Raw genomic sequence first — 27,843 nt, 5'->3', positions numbered from 1 at the left:
TAACATCCAATACTATGTAACTGCCCTGTTTTAAGAAGTAAGTCCATAAAAATTTCACAAGACAAAAAAAAAAAACCAACAAACAAAAAAACAGCCATCCCATGACAATGCAAGCTTTGGCACCAAAGGAGTCCACAGCTGACCAGAGGTTTTGCTGTCCTACAAGGGTTCTGCAGCTTATTTTCAGGCAAATAAGAAACACAAGGAGAAAAACAAAATCACTGCTAATTCAGATATAGATTTGGTCTATGATATTGGTCTAACGACAGTGTGTCTCAAATCTTAATATCTAAAAATGTGTATCCCATTCCCATTTCCACATTGCATACTCACAAATGACTTCTTCTCCACACTCATCCTAATGTTACCTGTGTGCACTTAAATTCTTCTCTGTCTTTTTGTCTAGGTTACTGTGCCTAAATAGGATGCAGCAATCAAGATATAATATGCCAAGTGGTGGTCAGTCGACTATTAGAGAAGAGTTCATTTTAGTACATAGCTGCAAAGGGAAACTATTATCAGCCCAATACCTAAGCAAGCGATATGGCGAATCACAAAGTCACCGTGAAATTCTGCATCATCATCAGCTTTTGCTTAAGGAATAAACAGCATGTGATGCACATCTTAATTTTAATTTGAGACTAGAACATTCCACAACTTTATAACTACTAAAAATACCTAGATGTTTATATATCACCAATCATTGCGATATATAGATGAAACCAAAATCTTCCAGAGGATCATGAAGGCAGGGCAATGAAAGGGAATCTTGCATTTTTATGGCATCTCTATCTGACCTAGTATGTGCACAAGAAAATATCTTGGCTGCCAGAGCTGCTACTCCTATAATCATTTGAATAGTACAAAAACAAAACAAAACAAGCAATACCTTCTACTAGAACACAATCTTTCATCTGCATATTAGCAGCTTCATGAGGTATTTGAAACTTTGCCTATGAACTGAAACATTCCAGAAAACAACAGTACAAGCTTCATTGTTGCCTATGGTACCTTATCAGGATTCAGAACCTAACAACAGACTAGAGGCACTGCATTCATTGTATCCTAAGAAGTTTAACTATTTGTGATTCTTACAGCATACACAGCAATGTTGCCTAGATATTTCTTATAGCACTGGCTGCTTTAATAGGAATACTGCAAGAATTGTACTTACACACCACTGTGCTTGAAGCTTAAAAACATTATGTAGGAAAGATCACGTTTTTTTCTTGTTGTTTTAACACAACCAACCAGGAAAATTATTAATGTTCTAAGTGTGTGCAAATTAAATGTAAACAGGGTTTCAGATTCTATAGATGCTAAAAAAGGACACTATCCGATATCCCAGGCTCAACATTTGACCCATGCAAAATTCAGATAATGGGACAAAATCTTCATAAGTACCAAGGATATTTTGTTCATTCTTAACTCATCACTCCATTGCTGAGAAATAAAAATAAAGCTGATAATTCTTCTGTTCCATTCTTGGTCTTCAGTAGGAATGAACTAGCAAACACTATTCCCAGAGATGGGCTCTCAGTGCTGAATTGGTTATACAAAGCACATTTTTCACTGAGATGAGGTGTGGTGCAAGGTAAGTTGCAGCTGCCACGCAAAAAACCAAACACAGAATCATAGAATATCAGGGTTGGAAGGGACCTCAGGAGGTCATCTAGTCCAACCGCCTGCTCAAAGCAGGACCAATTCCCAACTAAATCATCCCAGCCAGGGCTTTGTCAAGCCGGGCCTTAAAAACCTCCAAGGAAGGAGATTCCACCACCTCCCTAGGTAACGCATGCCAGTGCTTCACCACCCTCCTAGTGAAATAGTGTTTCCTAATATCCAACCTAGACCTCCCCCACTGCAACTTGAGACCATTGCTCCTTGTTCTGTCATCTGCCACCACTGAGAACAGCCAAGCTCCATCCTCTTTGGAACCCCCCTTCAGGTAGTTGAAAGCAGCTATCAAATCCCCCCTCATTCTTCTCTTCTGGAGACTAAACAATCCCAGTTCCCTCAGCCTCTCCTCATAAGTCATGTGCTCCAGACCCCTAATCATTTTTGTTAATTTTAGTTTCATTCAAAACAAGGAGACTCATTGTCTAACATTGGAAAAGAAAAAAATATCAGTAGACATAAGTATGTTATTTTCTCACTTCTAAGGAGACAATAAGAACAATGGAGACTGATCAGATCCAAACTACTAAAGATGACTTGAGGGTTTTCCTTGGAACTTTGCTTTCCACATATGTTTTGTGAATAGTTCCCTTTCAAATGAATGCTACCTGGTCATTCATCTCTCACCTGTGGAATTGGCCCTGTCTGAATGGGACATGGATGTGCCAATCGGCCAAGGGTTGACCTGATGATGGAGATAGCTGCGAGTTGGAGAAGCGAGGCTGCCGGAGTGGAAATGATGGTGAGGGTTATCGAGTGAATGGATGGGATGAGCGCTAATCACAGCTGTGAATGGACACAAGACAGAAAAAACGCTTAACATACAGACGAACATGCACACATATAGAAATGCATTGCACCCCTCCTTCTCCCTCAAAGGCACAGTACAAGCTAGCCAGCCATTCATCAGATAGAGAAGGGAATCAAGTGGACTTAAATTCCCGCTCTACCGCTACTATAAAAACAAACAAAAAACCCCAGACATCAGTCTTCTCATGATTTTTCTTATGCTGAAAGAACACACCACTCTTGGTCCTGCTTTCACCGAGAGGCCTCTTGAGAAAATGAGGATCAGCTCCTTTTAGAGCTTTCCTGTGTAACTCTAGGTTGTAAACGTCACGCTTAAAAGGGGAATGTAAACGTGAACTCAAACTGTGAAAACCATTTCAGTCTGAGAGAATTTAATTTCCCAACAAGCATGAGCAAGTATTACAGTACCTTTGGTTAATTAAAAATGCTAGACAGATGGTGACAAGCACAGGATGAGATGCAGAAGATTTACTCATGCCTTCTGCTCAGAATCAGCAGAATTCTCATCCAATACATTCAAACTGGAGGCCTTTTTTCTCTCTACACTTTTCTTTCTGCTTGAAAGGCAGGAATACTTGAATTTCTCAAGAGGGCAGCATTTGTATGTCTTACATTCTCCCCAACTTGTGGCAGTGACATTAACAGCAAAGCAAGGGTTTCTACAAGAGGAGGTTACTCACCCTGTGCAGTAACTGACGTTCTTCGAGATGAGTGTCCCTGTGGGTGCTCCACTCCAGGTGCTGGTCCCTGCGCCCTTGCTTGGAGATTTTTGCAGCAGTACTCGTACCGGCCACGCATGCACAGAGGCTGCCCCCCCGCTGTGAGTCTAGCTTAACAGTACGCATGCGTGGCCGGTCTCCTCAGTTCCTTCTCTACAATGGAGGCTACCAAAACTCTGAAGTAGAGGGGAGGGGAGTGGGTAGTGGAGCACCCACAGGGACACTCATCTCGAAGAACGTCAGTTACTGCACAGGGTGAGTAACCTCCTCTTCTTCTTCGAGAGATGTCCCTGTGGGTGCTCCACTCCAGGTGACTTAAAAGCAGTGTGTCTCAAGGAGGTAGGGACTTCGGATCTGATAGGAATGCCGTAGATAGTACAGCCCTGCCCAAACGTATATCAGAAAGGGGGCCTTGAGTAAGGGCATAATGTTTAACAAATGTGTGTTCAGAGGACCAAGTGGCTGCTTCACAGATATCAGCCAGGGGAACTTTGCGTAAAAATGCTACAGAGGCAGCCAGAGATCTAGTGGAGTGCGTTCTGATGCCGTCTGGAGGTGCAACCTTCTTCATCTGATAGCACAACCGGATGCACTGAGAAATCCAGTTTGAAAGTCTCTGGGTAGAAATAGGAGAACCTTTGAAACGCTCCGCAATGGAGACAAAAAGTCTAGAAGAGTTTCTAAAAGGTTTGGTTCTATCCAAATAGAAGGACAAGGCCCTGCATACATCTAATGTATGCATTGTAGCTTCGAACGCGTTTGCACGTGGTTTCGGAAAAAAGGCTGGTAGGTGTATTGGCTCATTAATGTGGAATGACGAATGCACCTTAGGAAGAAATTTGGGGTGTAATCTGAGGGTAAACTTGTCTTTGAAAAATAGCATATATGGTGGGTCTGCCATAAGAGCTGCTATTTCTCCTGCCCGTCTGGCGGAGGTAATTGCCACTAAAAATGCTATTTTCATCGAAAGGTGTAAGAGGGAGCACGTGGCTGGGGTTCAAATGGTTGTTGAGTTAGGCAAGATAGTACTCAATGAAGGTCCCACGGGGTGGTAGGTGGTTAATGTCTGGGTATAGGGCTTGGAGTCCCTTGAGGAAACGTTTGGTGACTGGGTGAGCAAAAACAGAATTATCATCAATTTTGTCATGAAAAGTTGTAATAGCAGCATTTAGTCCATTTAGGACTCCGATGGAGCTGAAAGAAAGGCCTGATCGCTTAAGGTCCAATAGATAATCAAGTATGAGTGAGAGAGATACTGACGTGGGACAAAGTTGTTTAGCTGAACACCAATGTGTGAATCGTTTCCACTTTCGTAGATAGGTGGTGCGAGTAGATTGTGTTCTGCTATGTAGGAGCACTCTTTGAACTTGTTCAGAGCAATCTAGTTTGCTTTGGGAGAACCATGTAGGAACCAGGCTTTGTGGTGAAGCATGGACAGGTTGGGCTGGAGAAATCGGCCACGTTGTTGCGATAGGAGGTTCGGGAGGAGAGGCAACGAGATTGGTGGTCGAATCGACATTCTGGTGAGGAACGGAAACCACGGTTGTCTGGGCCAAGACTGGGCAATTAGGATCACCTTGACCCGGTCTGTTCGTACTTTTATCAGGACCCTGTTGAGAACCGGTATCGGGGGAAATGCATAGAGTAAGTTTGGGTGCCCTGGGATCATGAATGCGTCTCCCAAGGAATGTTTGCCCAGGCCCGCTCTGGAGCAAAAGTCGGAACATTTTTTGTTTTTTGCAGTTGCAAAAAGGTCTATGGTTGGGTGACCCCAAATGCGGAATATGTTGTGAATGGTTTTCTCGTCTATCTCCCATTCGTGATCCCATGGAAAGCGTCTGCTTAGTTCGTCCGCTGTGGTGTTCATCACTCCGGGAAGATAGGCAGCTGATACCCGGATGTTGTTCGCAATGCACCAATTCCAGAGCTTCATAGCCTCTGTGCAAAGCGAGTGGGATCGAGCTCCTCCCTGCCTGTTTACATAGAACATGCATGCAATGTTGTCTGTCATTATGCATACATGGTGATTCCTGATTAGTGGAAGAAAGTGACGGCACGCATTGCGAATGGCTCAAAGTTCTACGACATTTATGTGTAGAGAGGTCTCGGTTGAAGACCATAGCCCCTGGACTGTGTGGTGGGACATGTGTGCACCCCAGCCTGTCAGAGATGCATCGGTAGTCAGTATGAGGGATGGAGCCTCCTGAAGAAAGGGGACTCCAGAGCAGAGGTTGGAGTGAACTGTCCACCACAGTAGAGAATCTTTGACTCGGAAAGGTACGGAAAAAGTCTTGTTTAGAGAGTGCACATTCGGTCTGTAAACCATGGCCAACCACGCTTGGAAACACCTCATGTAGAGGTGTGCATTTTGGACGACGGAAGTGCATGAGGCCATGTGACCTAGTATTTGTAAACAGTCTCGGGCAGTCACCTGGGGACTGTTGCGAATTTTTGTGGCCAGTCGGCTTATGGAGTTGAAGCGGTCGGGTGGAAGAGATGCCAATCCTGTCCGGGAGTCGAGGTATGCCCCTATGAACTCCAGATGTTGGGTGGGGCATAATGTGGATTTGTCTTTGTTTATTTGCAGGCCTAGAGATAGGAAACAATCGACTGTAAGCTGCGTGGATCGGAGAGCTTCGTCGAACGTTGAGGCTTTGAGGAGGCAATCGTCAAGTTAAGGAAATATTACGACCCCTTGTTTTCTGAGGTAGGCAGTAACTACGGCTAGGATCTTGGAAAAAACATGGGGGGCCGTGGACAGTCCGAAGGGAAGAACCCTGTATTGAAAATGTGTTGAGCCAAGAGTAAAACATAGGAAGCGTCTGTGGGCTGGGTGTATAGTCACATGAAAATAGGCGTCCTGTAGGTCGAGGGCTGAAAACCAATCGCCCTGCTCCAACGCTGGGATTATGGTGGAGAGAGTAACCATCTTGAACTTTTGCTTTTTGACAAATTTGTTGAGTCTCCTGAGGTCGAGGATTGGTTGCCATCCCCCAGTTTTCTTTTCTGTTAAGAAATAATGGGAGTAAAAACCCTTCTCTTTGTGTCGTTCTGGCACAATTTCTATTGCCCCTAGTTGAAGGAGATGTTGCACTTCTTGGAGGAGTAGTCGCTCATGAGAGGGGTCCCTGAAGAGGGACGGGGAGGGTGGGTGGGTGGGAGGGAAGGAGAGGAAGGGGATGGCGTATCCAATTGTAACCACCTCTAGAACCCACTTGTCGGAGGTAATGTTTTGCCATTGGTGAGAGAATGGTCGTAGGCGGTGTGCAAAGATATGTGTGCTGGCTGAAGCTGTTTTCTAAACCCTCGACCAAAGCTTCAAATCTGCCTATTAGTTGGAGGGGGTTGAGGCGCCCCTGCAAAATTGGGACGACGACGCTGGAATCTTGGTCTCTGGCGTTGTTATTGTTGCTCCTGTGGTCTATGGGAGTGTTGTGTAAATGCGGGGTAGCATGGACGTTGGTAAGGTTGGTATCTATATTGTCGTCTTCTGGTCATAGGTGTCTGGAGACCTAAGGACCGGAGGGTTGCCCTTGAGTCCTTCATTGAGTGAAGCACGTCGTTCGTGGTGGAAGCAAAAAGTTTTTCACCTTTTCACCAAAGGGAAGATCTTCAATGGTGCTCTGGACCTCTCGAGGAAAGAAAGAGAAGGAGAGCCATGAACCTTGCGCATGACCACTGCTGTGGCGGTCGATCTTGCTGCAGTGTTGGCTACATCGAGGGCCGCTTGAAGAGCGGTACGTGATATGATTTGTCCCTCAGAAACCAGAGCTGTAAATTGTTGTTTTTTCTGTTCTGGGATGTCGTCAATAAAGTCCATGAACTTATTATAGTTTCTGTGGTCATATTTTGCAAGAACTGCAGTATAATTGGCTATACGGAATTGCAGCGTCTAGGATGCATATACTTTACGACCAAAGAGGTCCAAGCGTTTACTTTCCTTGTTGGCTGGGGTGGAGCGGGAATACTGTTGTTTGGCCCTTTGGTTCGCTGCGTCTACTACTAACGTTCATCTGCAGGTTTCTCTGAGTAGTTCCTGCAACAGCTGAGGAAGCTCTTAAGACGAAGGTGATATGGAAAGTGAGCGATCAGCTGCTGTAACCTGCACAGGTTGTGCCATGTTTGTCATTCTTCCACAGGACAGAAGCGACTTTGTCTGTAAAAAGTGCAAGCTGGTCTCCATATTGGAAGAGAAGGTTCGAGGTCTGGAGAAACGAGTATCGACTCTGCGTTGCATAAGGGAAAATGAAGATTTCCTGGACAGACATCAGGAGATGCTTCTACGGCCACAATGTTCTGAAGATTCAGAGCAGGTGCAGCAGGGACAGAAGGATGGTGAAGAAGTTTGGCAGCATGTGACCTCTAGAAGGAGAAAGAGGAGCGTCCATGTGCCAGCAATGGAGATACAGGTGAGCAATCGTTTCCATGTTCTCTCTACAGGTACTAATGTGGAGAGTGGACTAGATGACACATCTGAAGGAAGGGAGCAGAAGGAGACTCCACCGATTGGAAGGCAAAAGATGCACTGTCCTAGGGATGAGGGTTCCACAACCACCACTCCCAAGAGGAGGAGGAGCGTGGTGGTGGTCGGGGACTCCCTCCTCAGGGGGACTGAGTCATCTATCTGCCGCCCCGACCGGGAAAACCGAGAGGTCTGCTGCTTTCCAGGAGCTAGGATACACGATGTGACGGAGAGACTGCCGAGACTCATCAAGCCCTCGGATTGCTACCCCTTCCTGCTTCTCCACGTGGGAACCAATGATACTGCCACGAATGACCTTGAGCGGATCACTGCAGACTACGTGGCTCTGGGAAGAGGGATAAAGGAGTTTGAGGCGCAAGTGGTGTTCTCGTCCATCCTCCCTGTGCAAGGAAAAGGCCGGGGTAGAGACCGTCGAATCGTGGAAGTCAACGAATGGCTACGCAGGTGGTGTCGGAGAGAAGGCTTTGGATTCTTCGACCATGGGATGGTGTTCCAAGAAGGAGGAGTGCTAGGCAGAGACGGGCTCCACCTAACGAAGAGAGGGAAGAGCATCTTCGCAAGCAGGCTGGCTAACCTAGTGAGGAGGGCTTTAAACTAGGTTCACCGGGGGAAGGAGACCAAAGCCCTGAGGTAAGTGGGGAAATGGGATCCTGGGAGGAAGCAAGAGCAGGAGAGCGCAAGAGGGGAGGACTCCTGTCTCATACTGAGAAAGAGGGACGATCGATGAGTTATCTTAAGTGCTTATACACAAATGCAAGAAGCCTGGGAAACAAGCAGGGAGAACTGGAAGTCCTGGCACAGTCAGGGAACTATGATGCGATTGGAATAACAGAGACTTGGTGGGATAACTCACATGACTGGAGTACTGTCATGGATGGATATAAACTGTTCAGGAAGGACAGGCAGGGCAGAAAAGGTGGGGGAGTTGCATTGTATGTAAGAGAGGAGTATGACTGCTCAGAGCTCCGGTATGAAACTGCAGAAAAACCTGAGAGTCTCTGGATAAAGTTGAGAAGTGTGAGCAACAAGGGTGATGTCGTGGTCGGAGTCTGCTATAGACCACCAGACCAGGGGGATGAGGTGGACGAGGCTTTCTTCTGGCAACTAACAGAAGTTGCTAGATCACAGGCCCTGGTTCTCATGGGAGACTTTAATCACCCTGATATCTGCTGGGAGAGCAATACAGCAGTGCACAGACAATCCAGGAAGTTTTTGGAAAGTGTAGGGGACAATTTCCTGGTGCAAGTGCTGGAGGAACCAACTAGGGGCAGAGCTTTTCTTGACCTGCTGCTCACAAACAGGGAAGAATTAGTAGGGGAAGCAAAAGTGGATGGGAACCTGGGAGGCAGTGACCATGAGATGGTCGAGTTCAGGATCCTGACACAAGGAAGAAAGGAGAGCAGCAGAATACGGACCCTGGACTTCAGAAAAGCAGACTTTTCAGGGAACTGATGGCAGGATCCCCTGGGAGAATAACATGAAGGGCAAAGGGGTCCAGGAGAGCTGGCTGTATTTTAAAGAAGCCTTATTGCGGTTGCAGGAACAAACCATCCCGACGTGTAGAAAGAATAGTAAATATGGCAGGCGACCAGCTTGGCTTAATAGTGAAATCCTTGCTGACCTTAAACGCAAAAAAGAAGCTTACAAGAAGTGGAAGATTGGACAAATGACCAGGGAGGAGTATAAAAATATTGCTCAGGCATGCAAGAGTGAAATCAAGAAGGCCAAATAGCACTTGGAGTTGCAGCTAGCAAGAGATGTTAAGAGTAACAAGAAGGGTTCTTCAGGTATATTAGCAACAAGAAGAAAGTCAAGCAAAGTGTGGGCCCCTTACTGAATGAGGGAGGCAACCTAGTGACAGAGGATGTGGAAAAAGCTAATGTACTCAATGCTTTTTTTGCCTGTCTTCACAAACAAGGTCAGCTCCCAGACTGCTGGACTGGGCAGCACAGTATGGGGAGGAGGTGACCAGCCCTCCGTGGAGAAAGAAGTGGTTCGGGACTATTTAGAAAAACTGGATGAGCACAAATCCATGGGGCCGGATGCGCTGCATCCGAGGGTGCTAAAGGAGTTGGCGGATGTGATTGCGGAGCCATTGGCCATCATCTTTGAAAACTCATGGCGATCGGGGGAGGTCCCGGATGACTGGAAAAAGGCTAATGTAGTGTCCATCTTTAAAAAAGGGAAGAAGGAGGATCCGGGGAACTACAGGCCAGTCAGCCTCACCTCAGTTCCTGGAAAAATCATGGAGCAGGTCCTCAAGGAATCAATTATGAAACACTTAGAGGAGAGGAAAGTGGTCAGGAACAGTCAGCATGGATTCAGCGAGGGAAAGTCGTGCCTGACTAACCTAATTGCCTTCTATGATGAGATAACTGGCTCTGTGGATGAGGGGAAAGCAGTAGATAGAACGGTTACTTACCTTCTGTAACTGTTGTTCTTCGAGATGTGTTGTTCACGTCCATTACACATTAGGTGTACGCGCACCGCGTGCACGGACGTCGGAAACTTTTTCCCTTAGCGGCTCCCGTCGGGCCAGCAGGGCCCCCTCCTTCCCGCCAGAGCGGCGCCCCGCTCCAGGGTATATATATCCCTGCCGACCAGACCCCTCCGGTTCCTTCTTGCCGGATACTCCGACAGAGGGGAAGGAGGGTGGGAAGTGTAATGGACGTGAACAACACATCTCGAAGAACAACAGTTACAGAAGGTAAGTAACCGTTCTTTCTTCTTCGAGTGATTGTTCACGTCCATTACACATTAGGTGATTCCCAAGCTTACCATTGGAGATGGGTAGGAGTCAAGGTACAACTGACTGTAGCACAGCCCGACCGACCATCGCGTCCTCTCTGGTCTGGTGATGGATCGCGTAGTGGGCTGTGAACGTATGTACGGACGACCAGGTGGCTGCCTTACAGATCTCCTGGATAGGGACCTGCGCCAAGAAGGCCGTTGAGGACGCTTGGGCTCTAGTCGAGTGGGCCCGGATCTCCGGGGCCGGAACATTGGCGAGTTCATAACAAGTGCGTATACAATGCACAATCCATGCCGACAAGCGCTGTGTCGAGATAGGCAAGCCTTTCATACGTTCCGCAATAGCAATGAACAGCTGGGGTGTTCTGCAGAACGACCTGGTCCGTTCCAGGTAAAATGCCAACGCCCTTCGGACATCTAGGGTATGTAGGCTGCGGTGGTGAGGGTCCGTATGGGGTTTAGGAAAAAACACCGGTAGGCAAATGTCCTGCCCCATGTGAAACTGTGATACCACCTTTGGGAGGAATTTGGGGTGCGGCCTCAGTTGCACCTTATCCTTATAGAACACTGTATAGGGTGGTTCCGAAGAGAGGGCCCTCAATTCCGATACCCTTCTGGCCGATGTGATGGCCACGAGAAATGCCACCTTCCACCAGAGGTGCGTGAGGGAGCAAGTGGCTAGGGGCTCAAAGGGAGGACTCATGAGTCTTGTTAGGACTAGGTTCAGACTCCACGCCGGGACAGGCGGGCGCGAGTAGGGAAACACCCTTTCAAGCCCCTTGAGGAATCGGCCACTGTGGGGTTGGAGAACACTGACCCTCCCAACTCTCCCGGATGGAAAGCCGAAATAGCGGCTAAGTGAACTCTAATTGAGGCGGGCGCAAGCCCTTGATTCTTGAGGTGCAGTAGGTAGTCCAAGATCGACGGAACTGAGGCTTGTAAAGGCTGTATGCGTTGAGGCTCACACCAGTGGGAGAACCTTTTCCATTTTGCCAGGTAGGTCGCTCTTGTAGAGGGCTTCCTACTATTAAGGAGGATTTGCTGAACTTGGTGAGAGCACCTGTGTTCTGCATCATTCAGCCAGAGAGATACCATGCCGTGAGATGTAGCAAAGACAGGTTCGGGTGGAGTAGGCGACCTTTGTCTTGTGTGACTAGGTCGCGATGGAGGGGGAGGGTGATTGGATCGGCTATGGACAGTTCCAGCAGGGACGTGAACCAATGCTGGAGTGGCCAGGCCGGGGCGATAAGTATGATCGTCGCCCTGTCCCTGCAGGTCTTGAGGAGAACCTTGGGTATGAGTGGGAACGGAGGGAAGGCATATCTCAGGCTCCCTCCCCATGGGATCATGAAAGCATCTGCTAATGATCCCCGGCTGAGGTTCTGGAACGAGCAGAACTGAGGGCATTGGCTGTTGTCCCTGGTGGCGAATAGATCCACCCGGGGAAAGCCCCACCTCCGGAAGATCGAATGCAGGACGTCTCGCCTCAACGTCCATTCGTGCATTCGGTAGGATCGGCTGAGGCGGTCTGCTAAGCCGTTTTGAATCCCCGGAAGATACGTCGCGATGAGGTGTATCGCATGGGCTATACAGAAGTTCCATAATTGGAGTGCCTCATGACAGAGGGGAGAAGACCGGGACCCGCCCTGCTTGTTTATATAGAACATGGCGGTAGTGTTGTCCGTCAGGACTGCCACGCTGTGACCTTTTATGGTGGCGCGGAAGGTCTGACAGGCGAGGCGAACCGCTCTTAGCTCCTTCAGATTGATGTGAAGCAGCTTGTCTTCTCTGGACCACAGCCCTTGGGTCCGCAGTTCCCCCAGGTGCGCCCCCCAACCCAGGTCCGATGCATCTGTTACCAACGTCAGAGTGGGCTGTGGGGCAGCGAAGGGGATCCCTTTGCATACCTGTTGGCGATCGAGCCACCAGCGTAGCGAGCTGGGCACCTGGTTTGGGATCGTGACTACTTGATCCAATGGGTCTCTGTTGGGGCGATGCGTGTGGGCGAACCACAACTGTAAAGGCCGGAGCCTCCGGGGGGCATGTCTGAGCACGTGTGTGCAAGCTGCCTTTTGCCCCAGAAGCTGCATGCAACACCTTGCCGTTGTCGTGGGGAACTTTTGGACTGAGCTTACGGCTCTGTGAATTGACATGAACCGTGCCTCTGGTAGGCTCGCTTGCGCGGTTACCGAGTCCAGGGTTGCACCTATGAAGTCCAGCCTCTGTGTGGGGACTAACGTGGACTTGGGCACATTGACCCGGAGGCCGAGCTTTTCGAACGTCTGCAAGGCCAGCGTCACGTGGGATCGGACCTTGGCCTCCGACCTGCCCGCGAGTAGCCAATCGTCCAGGTACGGGAACACACGCATCCTTCTCTTTCGAAGGAAGGCTGCTACCACGGACATGCATTTCGTGAACACTCGTGGTGCTGACGCCAGGCCGAAGGGCAGGACCGTAAATTGGAAATGGCGCTGGTCGAGAACGAAGCGCAGGAATCGCCTGTGAGCCGGATTGATTGCGATGTGAAAATAGGCATCTTTCATATCGAGGGCAGCATACCAATCCCCCGGATCCAGGGATGGGATAATAGTTCCCAGGGAGACCATACGGAAGCGAGCTTTGATCAGAAACTTGTTTAGATCGCGCAGGTCCAAAATAGGACGGAGGCCTCCTTTTGCCTTGGGGATCAGGAAGTATCTGGAGTAGAATCCTTTTCCCCTCAGGTCTGTTGGGACCTCTTCTACTGCTCCAGCAGCGAGAAGGGTCTGAACCTCCTGCGTGAGAAGTTGCTCGTGAGAAGGGTCCCTGAAGAGGGATGGGGAAGGGGGATGGCAGGGAGGGGGCGAGGAAAACTGGAGGGTATAGCCCGCCTTCACTGTGCGCAGGACCCATTGGTCCGATGTTATGCGCGACCATGCCCGGTAGAAATGGGACACGCGGTCTTTGAAAAACAGAGGAGGATCCGGTATGGAATATGGTACGCTGTCCTCGGGCATAGCTTCAAAAGCCTGGTTTATTCCCTGGCTGTGGCTTGCCCTGGCCATGACTCTGGCCCTGGTTAGGCGTATTGTTACGTCTCCGCCTGTTATCCCTGCCTCAACGGCGGTACGGCTCGTGTCGGGGGCGAGGGTGGTATTGCCGATGCGGTGGCTGGGGTTTAAAGGGCTTACGCTGCGTTACCGGAGTATGCATACCCAACGACTTAAGGGTCGCTCGTGAGTCCTTAAGGCTATGTAGCCTGGCGTCCGTCTGGTCGGAAAACAAGCCCGAACCTTCAAACGGGAGGTCCTGTAGCGTGGTCTGCAACTCTGGTGGGAGACCTGAAGCCTGCAACCACGCTGAACGCCTCATCACGACTCCGGACGCAATTGTTCTAGCCGCAGCGTCGGCTGAGTCTAGTGCGGCCTGCAATGAGGTCTTGGCCACTGCCATTCCCTCATCCACCAGGGCCGTGAACTCCTGATGTGCGTCAGGTGGGAGGGAGTCCTTAAACTTGGCAACTGATGCCCAAGAGTTAAAATTGTGCCTGTTTAGAATCGCCTGCTGATTGGCGATCCTCAGTTGAAGGCCCCCAGATGAATAGACTTTCCTCCCGAATAAGTCCAATCTCTTAGCTTCCTTGCCCTTGGGGGCAGGAGCCTGCTGGCCATGCCGCTCTTTTTCGTTGACCGCCGAGACCACCAGCGAACAGGGGGACGGGTGTAGAAAGAGGAAGTCAAACCCTCTAGATGGGGCGACGTATTTCCTCTCCACGCCTTTTGCAGTTGGCGCACTAGAGGCCGGTGTTTGCCACACCGTCTTATAGTTGGACTGTACTGTCCGTATAATCGGGAGAGCGACTCTGGAGGGGCCCTCTGGGCTCAGGATATCGACCATGGGGTCGTCCTGCTCTACAGTCTCCTCCGCTTGCAAGCCCAGATTGAGGGATACCCGGCGAAGCAGGTCTTGGTGTGCCCGATGGTCAATCGGGGGAGGGCCGGACACCAGTGTGCCCGCTACCGCCTCGTCTGGCGAGCAGGAAGAGGTCGGGGCCTTCTGCCCATCCTCATTGTCCTGCAATCCGGCATCAGCCAGTTGTTCCTCTGCAGCCTGACCCGCAGCGTGGGATTGGGACGGCACCGTACTCGGTGCCGAGTCCACTCCTTCCCGCTCCGGTGGTCTAGAGACCGTTGCCTCCCTATACGATGTCGGGCGGTGCCGCGGGGAGCGGGATCGGTACCCGGATGGCCCGGATCTCGAGGCCCTCGATGGGGGCCCTTGCTGGTGGTAGGCCCAGGGTGTCCAGAATGGCCATTGGCTCGGTTGGCCCCATTGGGACTGACCGTAGTCCCTGCTGGCCTGTGACCTATGGGCATACCCGCCGTACCGGTCTGAGTCAGTCCCCGAGACCACGGACGGTGACCTGGAAGGCCACGGTGGAGCCGTAGGATGGTGCTGGTCCGGTTTTGGGGAGTAGCGCCTCCTCCACCAGGACCTGGAATAGCGCCTCGCCGACCTGGACCTGGAACGGTACCGGTGATCGCAGGACCGGGAACGGCTACGGCTGGTCGGCCTTGGGTAACGAACCACCGACGCTTCGCGGTGCCGACTCGTGCTCAGTTGCTGAGTCGGTGCCGACCGCTTGTTGAAGCCCGACTGCTGCGGTGCTTCCTGCGCCGAGGGCAACTGGGAGTCCACCGAGGCGGAGCTTGACCGGGACCGGTTCCTGGAGCGGTGCCGAGACGGCGACCGTGATGGGCGCACCATCGCCGGCTTGCCTCTGCGCGGCAGCATCGGCGGAGCGCCCTCAGCGCGTGCCGGGGCCTCGACGGACAAAGCAATGAGGTCCTTAGCTGCCTCAAACGTGTCCGGAGTGGCGGGCTGTTCCACGAGCTCCTCCAGCCCTTCATCCTTACTCAATGCGCCCATCCCGGGGCTCGACGGGCCTTTCGGCGCCGGAGCCACTACCGGGGTCCGTGTTGGGGCCGTATCGGCCTTAGGGGCACTCGAGGTCTTTACCGGTGCCGCCCTCTTGTGCGGGGAGCGTCCTCGGGCCTTAGGTTGGCCCTTCGCTTTCGCCGGCGAAGACGATCGGCGTCGTGTATTTCCCCGCTGGGTCGGTGCCGCGGGCTTCGGGTGACCCGCCGGCGCCGGTTCCCGCACCGATGCCGGGGCGCTCCGCACGGAGGCAGATGGTGCCGTCGAAGTGGAGGGCTGTAACGCCGTCTCCATGAGCAGCTGCTTAAGGCGAAAGTCCCTCTCTTTTTTAGTTCTGGGCTTAAAGGCCTTGCAGATCTTGCAGCGCTCTTTCTGGTAAGCCTCCCCCAGGCAACGGAGACACGAGGCGTGGGGGTCGCTCAATGGCATAGGCCTGCGGCACGTGGCACAAGCCTTGAAGCCTTGGGCGTGCGGCATACCCCGCCGCCCAGGGCCGGTGCCGGGGCTGAACAAACAACCACGGCAGGAACTTTAAGTACCCTAATGAGCTGTTAACTACTGGCTCAACACTACTACAAACTAACTGATAACTGCTAGATAACACTAATGACTATTGCTAAGGGAAACTCTCAGACGAGACATAGAGTTGTTCCAACGCCGCCACGGACGGTAAGAAGGAACTGGAGGGGTCGGGTCGGCAGGGATATATATACCCTGGAGCGGGGTGCCGCTCTGGCGGGAAGGAGGGGGCCCTGCCGGCCCGACGGGAGCCGCTAAGGGAAAAAGTTTCCGACGTCCGTGCACGCGGCGCGCGTACACCTAATGTGTAATGGACGTGAACAATCACTCGAAGAAGAAGTGTTATTCCTTGACTTTAGCAAAGCTTTTGATACGGTCTCCCACAGTATTGACCGCAGGATGACTATGAGTCGGCAATGTGCCGTGGCCGTGAAAAAAGCTAATGCGGTCTTGGGATTCATTAGGCGAGGTATATCTAGTAGGGATAAGGAGGTGCTGCTTCCGTTATACAAGGCACTGGTGAGACCTCATTTGGAGTACTGTGTGCAGTTCTGGTCTCCCATGTTTAAAAAGGATGAACTCAAACTGGAACGGGTACAGAGAAGGGCCACTAGGATGATCAGAGGAATGGAAAACCTGTCGTATGAAAGGAGACTCGAGGAGCTCGGTTTGTTTACCCTAACCAAAAGAAGGCTGAGGGGGGATATGATTGCTCTCATTAAATATATCAGAGGGATAAATACCAGGGAGGGAGAGGAATTATTTCAGCTCAGTACTAATGTGGACACGAGAACGAATGGATATAAACTGGCCGTGGGGAAGTTTAGGCTTGAAATTAGACGAAGGTTTCTAACCATCAGAGGGGTGAAATGTTGGAACAGCCTTCCGAGGGAAACAGTGGGGGCAAAAGACCTCTCTGGCTTTAAGATTAAGCTAGATAAGTTTATGGAGGGAATGGTTTGATGGGATAACGTGATTTTAGTCAATTAACCAACAGCGTGCCATCGCTGGTAAATAGTATCAATGGTCAATGAGGGTCTGGCTAGAGAATCTTGCCTGCATGCTCGGGGTTCTACTGATCGCCAGATTTGGGGTCGGGAAGGAATTTTCCTCTAGGGTAGATTGGCAGAGGCCCTGGAGGTTTTTCGCCTTCCTCCGCAGCATGGGGCGGGGGTCGCTAGCTGGAGGATTCTCTGCAACTTGAAGTCTTTAAATCACAGGATTTGGGGACTTCAAAAGCTGAGTCAAGGGAAAGGGGGTGGGTCAGCTTTTGTGGCCTGCAGCATGCGGGAGGTCAGACTAGATGATCATAATGGTCCCTTCTGACCTTAAAGTCTATGAGTCTATGAGTATTCTTGCCGCCAAGTTAAAGAAGTATGGGCTGGATGAATGGACTGTAAGGTGGATAGAAAGCTGGCTAGATTGTCGGGCTCAACAGGTAGTGATCAATGGCTCCATGTCTAGTTGGCAGCCAGTTTCAAGCGAAGTGCCCCAAGGGTCGGTCCTGGGGCCAGTTTTGTTTAATATCTTTATTAATGATCTGGAGGATGGTGTGGACTGCACTCTCAACAAGTTTGCAGATGACACTAAACTGGGAGGCGTGGTAGGTACGCTGGAGGGTAGGGATCAGATACAGAGGGACCTAGACAAATTAGAGGATTGGGCCAAAAAAAACCTGATGAGGTTCAACAAGGACAAGTGCAGAGTCCTGCACTTAGGATGGAAGAATCCTATGCACTGCTACAGACTAGGGACCGAATGGCTAGGTAGCAGTTCTGCAGAAAACGACCTAGGGGTCACAGTGGATGAGAAGCTGGATATGAGTCAACAGTGTGCTCTTGTTGCCAAGAAGGCTAACGGCATTTTGGGCTGTATAAGTAGGGGCATTGCCAGCAGATCGAGGAACATGATCGTTCCCCTTTATTCGACATTGGCGAGGCCTCTTCTGGAGTAGTGTGTCCAGTTTTGGGCTCCACACTACAAGAAGGATGTGGAAATATTGGAAAGAGTCCAGCGGAGGGCAACAAAAATGATTAGGGGTCTGGAGCACATGACTTCTGAGGAGAGGCTGAGGGAACTGGGATTGTTTAGTCTGCAGAAGAGAAGAATGAGGGGAGATTTGATAGCTGCTTTCAACTACCTGAGGGGGGGGGGGGTTCCAAAGAGGATGGAGCTCGGCTGTTCTCAGTGGTGGCAGATGACAGAACAAGGAGCAATGGTCTCAAGTTGCAGTGGGGGAGGTCTAGGTTGGATATTAGGAAACACTATTTCACTAGGAAGGTGGTGAAGCACTGGAATGCTTTACCTAGGGAGGTGTTGGAATCCCCTTCGGTGGAGGTTTTTAAGGCCCGGCTTGACAAAGCCCTGGCTGGGATGATTTAGTTGGGAATTGGTCCTGCTTTGAGCAGGGGGTTGGACTAGATGACCTCCTGAGGTCCCTTCCAACTCTGATATTCTATGATTCTATGATTCTAACGAGTTTGGCACTGGATGGGTAAAAAGGAATTCAGAGCCCTTAGAAGGGATGAAGTACTTCCGGTCCACTTGCTTACAGGTCGGTAGGCATGTAGCTGGAGTCTGCCACATGGACTTAGCAGGTTCTAAAAGGGCTACGTTGATTGGTAATGTGACCCTAGAGGAAGAAGAGGGCTGTAAGTTGTCCGTTAACTCATGCTGTTGTTCAGGGACTTCCTCCAAGTTAATTCTCAAGTCACTGGCAACTCTTTTAAAGAGGTCTTGGAATTTTGCGTAGTCATCCAACGGTGCTGGAGAAGGGGGAAGTAAGGCTTCTTCAGGCGTTACTTCCGGCTCTACTGGAATAGGAGCAGGACTTGATTGATCCTGCAAGAGTGACGGTGCTGCCTGGTGTCTGGTGTCATTGGCAGGTTCGTCAGGTGGTGGTGCTAGACCGGTGTTGCGCCTGGTTGAGGAGGCGTAGCGCGTGTGTTCTCAAGGATACGATGCCCATGGTGCCCAATATTGCCATGCTGGTGGGTAGGGCATAGGTGGTGCCATCCAGGGGTTCACCCCCCAGAGGGCAGGATCCTGAGAATAGGCTGAGGTAATTTTCCTAAAACCTCTGTTGACTGGGGTCTGGGGATGGGAGGGTTGATATGGAGAAAAACCCTCCTGTGGTCCAGTTTCCTCCTCACTAGAGGAAGACTGTTCAAACCCTGACTCTGCCATCTAAGAGAAACAGACATTCAGCAGGGGAGACTGCAGGATAGGTGACACCAGCAGATCTCTTGCCTGAGTGAAGTGAAGTGGTGAGGCTCCTGTGTGATGTGAAGGCTGTGCAGGAGGGAGTTGCAATGAGGGAACATTCCTCTGAGCCGAGGTTTTGGTTCTTGGCTCACTGCCAATCAGTTTCACGGGTGCCGGTGCCATGGCCTGTGCCGGGACGGCAGCATCAGCCTGCAGGGGGTCAGGCAGGGTGTGGAATGTCAGCACCGCGTCTGGTGCCAGAAGAGAGGCAGGCAGCTGAAAGCCTGAAGCCTCGGCACCGGAGCTTCGCGCCGCCGCCGCAGCCTCAGGCGGTTTTCGCGCGGTGCCGGAGGAGCTTGGCTTGTCAAATGTGCTCAAGCGGGGGAGCACAGGCAGGGAAGCAGTAGATCCGCCCAGGGAGGGCTTGTGTCTCAGGTCTTCCTTTGAAGCTGACAAAAAGTGCCCTTTCTTATCAGATTTCTTTTGTTTGTTTGAGGTGGGGAGGGGGTGGAGGGGGGCTGTGGTGGGCAGCGGAGCTGGAATCAGCGCCTGGGTCTGAAGCCGCTCCTAGGGATTTCTGGAGGAGGAGCAGTTTCAGTTTTAGCTCCCTGTCCTTCCGTGCCCTGGAGCTGAGTTTTCTGCAGTGGGCACATTTTTGAGGAATGTGGGTCTCCCCCAAACATTTTATACAGTATAAGTGACCATCTGATAGCGGGATAGCGTCCTTGCAGTTTGAGCAGCGTTTAAATCCTGTGGAGCCAGGCATGTTTGAAGCCGCTGCCGCTGACAGGAATTTTTTTTTTTTTTTTTTTTTTGGATAAAAATGGTAACTAATTATAACTAACAACAAACTAACTAACTAGAAGGGTAATTGTAACAAGAGAAAGAAATTTCCTAACGAGTCTGCTGAGCTCCATCTCAGGCAGGGGACGGTAGAGAAGGAACTGAGGAGACCAGCCACGCATGCGTACTGTTAAGCTAGACTCACAGTCGGGGAGTGGGGGGTGGGCAGCCTCTGTGCATGCGTGGCCGGTACGAGTACTGCTGCAAAAATCTCCGAGCAAGGGCACAGGGACACACCAGCACCTGGAGTGGAGCACCCACAGGGACATCTCTCGAAGAAGAACTGCAAGTTCACACTACACTCCAGAATTTGGAGGGCTGTTTTACACAGGATTTGGTTCTTATGCTAGACTCAAACACTAGATTACTCAAGAAATGGCCCAAAAGAAAGTTGGAGGGATATGCTGAAGGTCAGGGCTCATTGCTAGCACCATAGTTAAAGAATAAGAAAACTGCAGTCGGTTACTTACCCAAACATGAAGTTGCCCAGACCTATTTGCCCCCAAAACTCCCCTGTTAGGTGTCACACACCACATGAATCCAGAATCTTTTAAAGTAGTTAGTACAGCTAGGGCCTCCTGCCTCACTGCATGCAAGTTTGCACATAAAGTATGGTTAAAAAGAAGAATGAAAGCCCTGCTCCCTCCATTCCTATTCACCTGTTTGGATAACAGTCTCTGAGGTGAGGAGGGTGTGAATTTGTGGAGGTAATGTATTCAGAGATCTGCAGTTACAAGGGGTAACCAACCTCTTTCGCATAAAACTGCCTCTGCAGATTCCAGTTCTTGGAACTTAACCTGCAGTATAAGCCTCTTCAGAACCAGGAGACTGCCTAAGGAGAGACTAATTAAAACAGCATCCCTGAAACACTCATCTAATCTACCTTTTTAATGGCAGCCTTTCAAGTATTTGAAGACTGCTATCTTGTCCCCCCCTTAACCTCCTTTTTTCCAACTAAACATACCCAGGTCCTTTGCTCATATGGCTTGTGTTTCATCCTTTTGATCATCTTTGTCACTCTCCTCTGGATCCTTTCCAGATTCTCTACACCCCTTCTATATATTGGCAACCAAAACTGGACACAGTACTCCAGCTGAGATGTATGTAAACTGATTGCTCAAGGAAGTCTGAGCTTAGGTCAGGCAGGTGCTGTGACGCTTTACCACACAGTTCTGTCAATGCACGCCAGCCTTCATCTGGAATTCCCCTCCTATGCCTAGCCTTGGTCTTCTCTTGAGAAGAGAATGAGTTCTTTGTCCCCCTTTTGGAGCTCCACTTCAGGTGTACACACGCCCCACGTGCCTTTGATCAGGGTTTTTCGTTAGCAGAGCCCATTTGGCCTGAGCACATACTCCAGACAGCCTCATGCCCTGTGTTGAGGATATACAGAGCTGTATGGGTGAATGACCCTTGTTTCCTTCTCTATGGTGAAGTCCTGCAAGACAAAACTCTGAATCAGAGGGGAAGGAGGGCAGACAGTGGAGCACCCATAGGGACACGCATCTCAAAGAACTCCAATTACTGCACAAAGTGAGTAACCTCTTCTTCTTCTTCAAGTAGTGTCCCTACGGGTCCTCCACTTCAGGTGATTCCCAAGCAATATCATTAGAAGGAGGAAGGAGCTTCAGAGCTGGATCTAACACTGAAGATAGAATTGCAATGCCAACCAAAACCTCTGAACTGAACGCATGAACCAATGCATAATGTTTAGAGAAAGTATGTACTGAGATCCAGCTTGCAGTTCTACAGATTTCAAGAACTGGAACATCTTTCAATATTCCCACTGAGGTAGACTAGGACCTTGTTGAATGGGGTAGAACTCAAGGAGGACGCTGAATGCTGGCAGCCTCATAACAAGAGATAATATACCCCGAGATCCATCTTAACTGTTTTTGGGTGAAAACTGTGGATCCTTTGGATCTGTCCACAAAAGAAACAGTCTGAGAGACTTTCTAAACAGTTGGGATCTGTCCAGATAGAAGTTAAATACCCTTTTAACATCCAAGGTATGGAGGACAGTTTCCTCTCTAGTCTGGTGTGGCTTTGGGATAAAAACTGGAAAATAAATAACCTGGTTAATACGAAATTCAAAAGATACTTTAGAAAGAAACTTAGGATGTGGCTGCAATTAAAATTTTGTCCTTGAAGAAAAATGTAGGAGGATCTGCCATTGAAATTCCCATTTCTCCAACTTTCCTGGCAGAAGTGATGGCCACCAAAAAAGCCTCTTTCATTGATAGCTCAAATAGAGAACACATAGTGTCTCAAAGGGAGGTTTCATAAGGGAATTAAGAATCAAGTTTAAGGGTGGGCCCTTTAATTTGCAGAAAGCGATTAATCAATCCCTTGATGAATCTTGCTGTTGTGGGGTAGGCAAATAGTGAGAATCCCTCTACCAGTGAATGAAAGGCTGTGATAGCCACCAAGTGAAACTTGATGGAACTCAGAGAAACACTTATCTTTTTTTAAATTCCAACAGGTAATTGAGAACAGCAGAGAGGAAAACTGCCCCTGGGCACACCAGTGGTGGAATCTCTTCCATTTTCAATGTTAAGTTTTTCAGGTAGATATCTTCCTGCTCTTTAACAATACCTGTTGTACTTCTGCTGAAATCTCCAGTCCCAAGAACCATCAGGGAGCCAAGCTCTGAGCTGAAACATTCTCAAGTTGAGATGAAGAGTCTGACTGGAATCAAAATGGTTGGAAGTCTCAATGGTGGACAAGAAATGAGGCGTATCAGGTAAGGATACCACATGTGTTTCTGCCAAGTTGGTACAACTAGAATGATTCTGACTTTTTGTGTTTAATCTTGTTCAACACACTGAGGATCAATGGTTTTGGGGAGTATACCTTAAGAAGACCCCTTGTCCAAAAAATGAGGAAGGTGTCTCCTAGGGATTGGGACCCAGCCCATATCTGAAGCAGAATTTCTTGCACTTCCTGTTGGTGGTGATGGCAAAGTCCACCTCTGGAAGCCCCCAAGTGAAAAGAATATGTCTGAGAATTCGAGAGTCTGAGTCCCTGTTGGAATATAGGGAGTGCCTGCTCAGATTGTCAGACATTGTGTTTTGTATGCCTGGAAGATAACAGGTTGAGATGAGGGTGTGATTGTTTATATACCGGGCATATTGCTTTACAAAAGTACAAGTCATAGCAGTTGAAGACAACTTCTTTCCGATGCCTGGGGGCTTATTTGAAACCTGGAGATGAGGTTTGTTAGGGTCATAAACCTGTCAACAGGTAGGTAAGCCCCGGCTGTTACAGCATCCAGAGACATCCCTATGAAATGTATCTACTATACTGAGGTCAGAATGGATTTTTCCATGTTGAGTTGAAGACCTAACCTGTAGAATAGAGACATGGTTATCTGTACTGCAGAAAGAACTTTGTGGTACAATGAGTCCTTAAGCAGCCAATCATCGAGGTAAGGGAAGATGATTACACCTAGCTGTCATAGGTGAGCGGCTACCACTGATATAACCTCTGAGAACACCCAGAGGCTGAACAGAAGCAATCAATACTGGAAGTGATCCGGGTTGACTATAAAACAAAGAAACCTCTTGTGAGGGGGTGAAATGCAATGTGAAAAAATGCATGATCAAGGGCCACAAACTTATCCCTGGAATCTAATGATGGAACTATAGGTGTGAGAGTCACCATCCTAAATTTATGTGATATCACAAAGGTGTTTAGGAGTCTGAAATCTGGTATCGGTCTCCATCCCATGTTATTTTTAGGGATCAGAAAATACTTGGACTATAATCCCTTCCCCTGTGGTGGACTAGAGCTGTATCTATGGCCCTATGTGTAAAACAGAGATGACTTCCTGTTCCAATAATGGTCATGAGATGAGTCCCTGAAAAGGGATGGAGAAGGAGGGTGGTTGGGGGGTGTGGGGTTTAAAATAGATAGAGTAACCTGATTTTACAACCTTTATGACCCAATTGTCAGATGTAATCTGTTCCCCAGGTCAAAAGCTAGGACAATCAATCTCTAAAGGGTGGGAGGTAGGTAGGCTGATGAAGCTGAAGATTCCCAAGGGGGGAAAATTCTGGGCCATTGACAAAACCTTGAAAATTGACACTTGGTCGCAGATTTAGGTGGTTCTGTAGATCTAGGACAGGTAGAGAGCTAGACTGGTCAGGATTTCTATGTGGTTTGAGTTCTACTAAATTTCCTCTGCTTTGCAGGTGTGTAAGGCCCTCAAGTCCTTCAAGGTAAGAAGAGATTCATTGGTGGAATCTGAAAAAAGTTTAAGTCCATCAAAAGAGTGGTCTTGGACAGAGAGTCCAGAGGAGAGCAACAAAAATGATAAAAGGTTTACAAAACCTGACCTATGAGGAAAGATTAAAAAATCTGGGTGTGTTTAGTCTTGAGAAATGAAGACTGAGAAGAGACTTGTTAACGGTCTGCAAATATGTTATGGGCTGTTATAAAGAAGACTGTGATCAATTGTTCTCCATTCCACAGAAGGTAGGACAAGCAGCAGTGGGCTTAATCTGCAGAAAGGAAAATTTAGGTTAGATATTAGGAAAAGCTTTATAACTGTAAGGGTAGTTACGCTCTGGAATAGGCTTCCAAAGGAGGTTGTGGAATCCCTGTCATTTGAGGTTTTTAAAAATGGGTTGGAGAAATACCTTCAGGGATGCTCTAGATTTACTTGGCTACACCACAATGCAAGCAGCCAGACTTGATAATTTCTTGAGGTCCCTTCCAACCGTACAGTTCTATGATTCTTTGACATCAGAGTTTGGTAATTTGCAATCCTGAATTGCAGGGTTGCTGAAGATTACCTTGTGACTGAAGAGATAGAGTCGTTTTTGGTCCCTATCATAAAGCTGTAGGCTTTTTATGGTGTCTACTATGCTGGTTAACTGCCTTCACAACTGAAGACTTTGGTGAAGGATGGGAAAATTAAAATTCTGATTTTTTTGCTGGCACATAATACTTTTTGTCTGCCCATTTACAAATAACTGGTGCTATAATCAGTCTGCCAGATGGTTTTAGCAGAATCCTCATTCATGGGTCAAGCCACTCATCCAGAAGGTGTTGCATACAGGATGTCCAAAAGTTTATGTTGTGACTCCTGGACATCCTCTAGTCTAATGGGATATGGAGAAAGTCAGCAATGCTCTTCATGAGCTCCTGAAATTGCTTGAAATCGTCCACCAAAGGCAGTGGTGGAGGCATTACAGCCTTATCTGGAAATATTCCACCTGAGGTCGCACTTGAAAGTCTCCTTTAGAGGTTCAGACTGTTAAGGAGGATGTGGTGGATCAGGCACACGTCTCGCTCTATGTTCTCCATGAGAGAAATTTCGAGATATTGAGAACTGCTGGAGATAAAAAGCCCACGGATCCCAAAAAGACCACTGAGGGAGCCATGCGGCTCATACCAGTGAGGCAGGGCTTGAGATAGGGAAATTCCAAGAGAAAAGCTTCAAGGGTAGGTGACAGGTGAGTAGTACCTTCATGGTAGATGGGAAATTCATGGACAGAAATCTGAGAATCAGAGGAATCCCCCTCAACATAATCCAAAGGTGGGGTGGGTAATGGAGTTGGGGATCATTGTCCATCCTGTGCGGTAGGTACCGGAGAATTGGGAGGCACCAGGAAAAAAGACAGTTACTTTTTCCGTAACTGGTGTTCTTTGAGATGTGTTGTTCATGTCCATTCCATATTAGGTGTGTGTGCTGGCCACATGCACTGGGGCTGGAAGTTTTTCCCCTTAGCAGTATTTGTAGGGGACTGGCTCTGGTGCCCTCTGGAGTAGCGCCCACATGGCGCGGTATAAGGGGCGTCGCTGGGTCCCCCCACCCTCAACTCCTTCTTGCCGGAAACTCCGACAGTCAGGAAGGAGGGCGGGCTATGGAATGGAGATAAGCAACACATCTTGAAGAACACCAGTTACGGAAAAGGTAACTGTCTTTTCTTCTTCGAGTGCTTGCTCATGTCCATTCTATATTAGGTGACTCCCAAGCAGTACCCCTGGAGGCGGGTAGGAGTTCACGGACGTGTAGATTGACTACACTACCTTCGGCAGGAAGGCCGGGTGAGGCCTCAGCTGGACCTTGTCTTTGTAGAATATCGTGTATGGCGGTTCTGAGGTCAAGGCTTTAATCTCAGAGACTTGCCTCGCCGATGTCACCACCACCAGGAAAGCGACCTTCCATGACAGGTGGGAAAGGGAGCAGGAGCCCAGCGGTTCAAAGTGCAGGCCTGTGAGTCTGGAGAGGACCAAGTAAGATCCCACTGTGGGACAGGGGTACGTACCTGCGGGACGAGTCTCTCAAGGCCTCTCAAGAATCTGACCATTATGTAATGAGAAAACACCGTCTGGTCTTGGATTGGTGGATGAAAAGCAGAGATGGCCATGAGATGCACTCTAATGGAAGAGTGTGCCAGGCCCTGGTTCCTCAGATGAAGCAGGTAGTCTAAGATAGACTGTACAGAAGAGCGCGAGGGAGAGATGCCACACTTGGATGCCCAGCGGGAAAACCTTGTCCACTTGGCCAGGTAAGTCAGTCTGGTTGAGGGCTTCCTGCTTCCTAGGAGGACCTGTTGGACCTCATCCATGCCGAGAGGAGGAGGGTCATGAGGTTGGGGTGCAAGAGCTGATCCTTGTCCTGTGACAGTACGTCCGGCTGGTTGAGCAGGGTCCAGGGAGGGGCTGCTGCGAGGTTCATAAGCATGCCGAACAAGTGCTGGCGAGGCCACGCTGGGGCGATCATGATAATCTGTGTCTTATCTTTTTTGAACTTTGCTAAGACCTGCTGATGAGAGGAATTGGAGGGAATGCGTACATCAAGTTTCCTGACCACGACAGGAGGAAGGCATTGGAGTGGGAGTCTTTGCCCAGGCCTTGCCCCGAACAAAACTGGTGGCATTTCCTGTTTAGCCTGGTGGTGAACATGTCTACTTGAGAGTTCCCTCTGGAAGATCATACAGGCTACCTCCGGGTGGAGTGTCCATTCGTGGTGAGAGGAGAAGTCCCTGCTGAGCCAATCCATTATGTGTTCTTGACACCAGGGAGGTGACAAGCTTCCAGATGGATTTTGTGGCTGATGCAGAAGTCCCAGAGATGGAGTGTTTCTTGGCAGAGTCTCGACAAATGTGCTCCCCCTTGCCTGTTGATGTAGAACATTGAGGCCATGTTGTCGGTCAGGACTCTCACCACCTTTCCCAACAGGTGAGGTAGGAAGACTCCGCATGCCAAGTGGACCGCCCCGAGGTCTCTGACGTTTATATGTAACGTCATCTCCTCTGGGGACCACATACCCTGGGTCTGGAGGTCTCCGAGGTGCGCATCCCAACCAAAGTCCGAGGTGTCTGATACCAACTTGATGGAGTGATGGGGGGTGTCGAACGGAACCCCCTCTAGGACCGCTGTTTGATCGGTCCACTATCGCAGTGAGGCGAGTACCGCCGGGGGAATGGTAACGACCTTGTTCAGGTGATCTCTGGACTGGGAATAGACCATCGCCAGCCACTGCTGCAGGAGTTGCATCCGGAGCCTGGCATGGCGGACAATGTATGTGCACATTGCCATGTGACTCAGTAGGCACAGGCAAACCCTAGCCATAGTCAGGGGGAACGCGGAGACTTCTGTGATGGGGTTTGTCAACATCTGGAATCTTTCTAGTGGCAGGAACGCTCTGGCACAGGTAGAGTCAAGCACCGCTCCAATGACCTCTATCCTCTGCACCGGAACTAACGTAAACTTTTTTTCATTCACCACTAGGCCCAGGGAACGACACATGTGTCTTGCAGCACTGTGACATACTACTGGACCTGAGAGCTGGAGTTACCCTTGACTAGCTAGTCATTGAGGTACTGGTAGCTCTGGATACCCTGATGCCTGAGGATACCCCGACATGCATTTGGTAAACACTCTGCGTGCTGTCGCCAGGCCAAATGGGGG

The 27,843-nt window shown here is 49.5% G+C and overlaps 2 protein-coding genes across 13 annotated transcripts in view; one reads left to right on the top strand and one right to left on the bottom strand.

Moving 5' to 3' along the window:
- Positions 1–10,103, top strand: part of LOC128843955 (uncharacterized) — a 29,215-nt gene extending 19,112 nt beyond the window's left edge. Inside the window, exons 1-3 of one of the 2 annotated variants that reach the window (XM_054041114.1) lie at positions 70–1,594; positions 5,794–5,913; positions 6,707–10,103. In XM_054041114.1, coding sequence (XP_053897089.1) covers positions 7,280–8,287 — 1,008 coding nt within the window. In that variant the 5' untranslated portion in view covers positions 70–1,594; positions 5,794–5,913; positions 6,707–7,279 and the 3' untranslated portion in view covers positions 8,288–10,103. Of the gene's footprint in view, positions 1–69; positions 1,595–5,793; positions 5,914–6,706 lie in introns of those variants that run through there. The other variant, XM_054041115.1, reaches the window with a different exon arrangement.
- Positions 1–27,843, bottom strand: part of NEO1 (neogenin 1) — a 553,038-nt gene that overhangs the window by 4,408 nt on the left and 520,787 nt on the right. For 9 of the 11 annotated variants that reach the window (XM_054041102.1, XM_054041104.1, XM_054041105.1 and 6 more), the window contains one exon: positions 2,305–2,463. The exons of the other annotated variants lie outside the window; for them this stretch is intronic. In XM_054041102.1, coding sequence (XP_053897077.1) covers positions 2,305–2,463 — 159 coding nt within the window. The remainder of the gene's footprint in view (positions 1–2,304; positions 2,464–27,843) is intronic. 11 annotated transcript variants of the gene reach the window in all.

The sequence above is a fragment of the Malaclemys terrapin genome, chromosome 10 (assembly GCF_027887155.1).
Source record: "Malaclemys terrapin pileata isolate rMalTer1 chromosome 10, rMalTer1.hap1, whole genome shotgun sequence".
Lineage (NCBI taxonomy): Eukaryota > Metazoa > Chordata > Testudines > Emydidae > Malaclemys > Malaclemys terrapin.
This window is presented reverse-complemented; position numbering and strand designations above follow the sequence as displayed.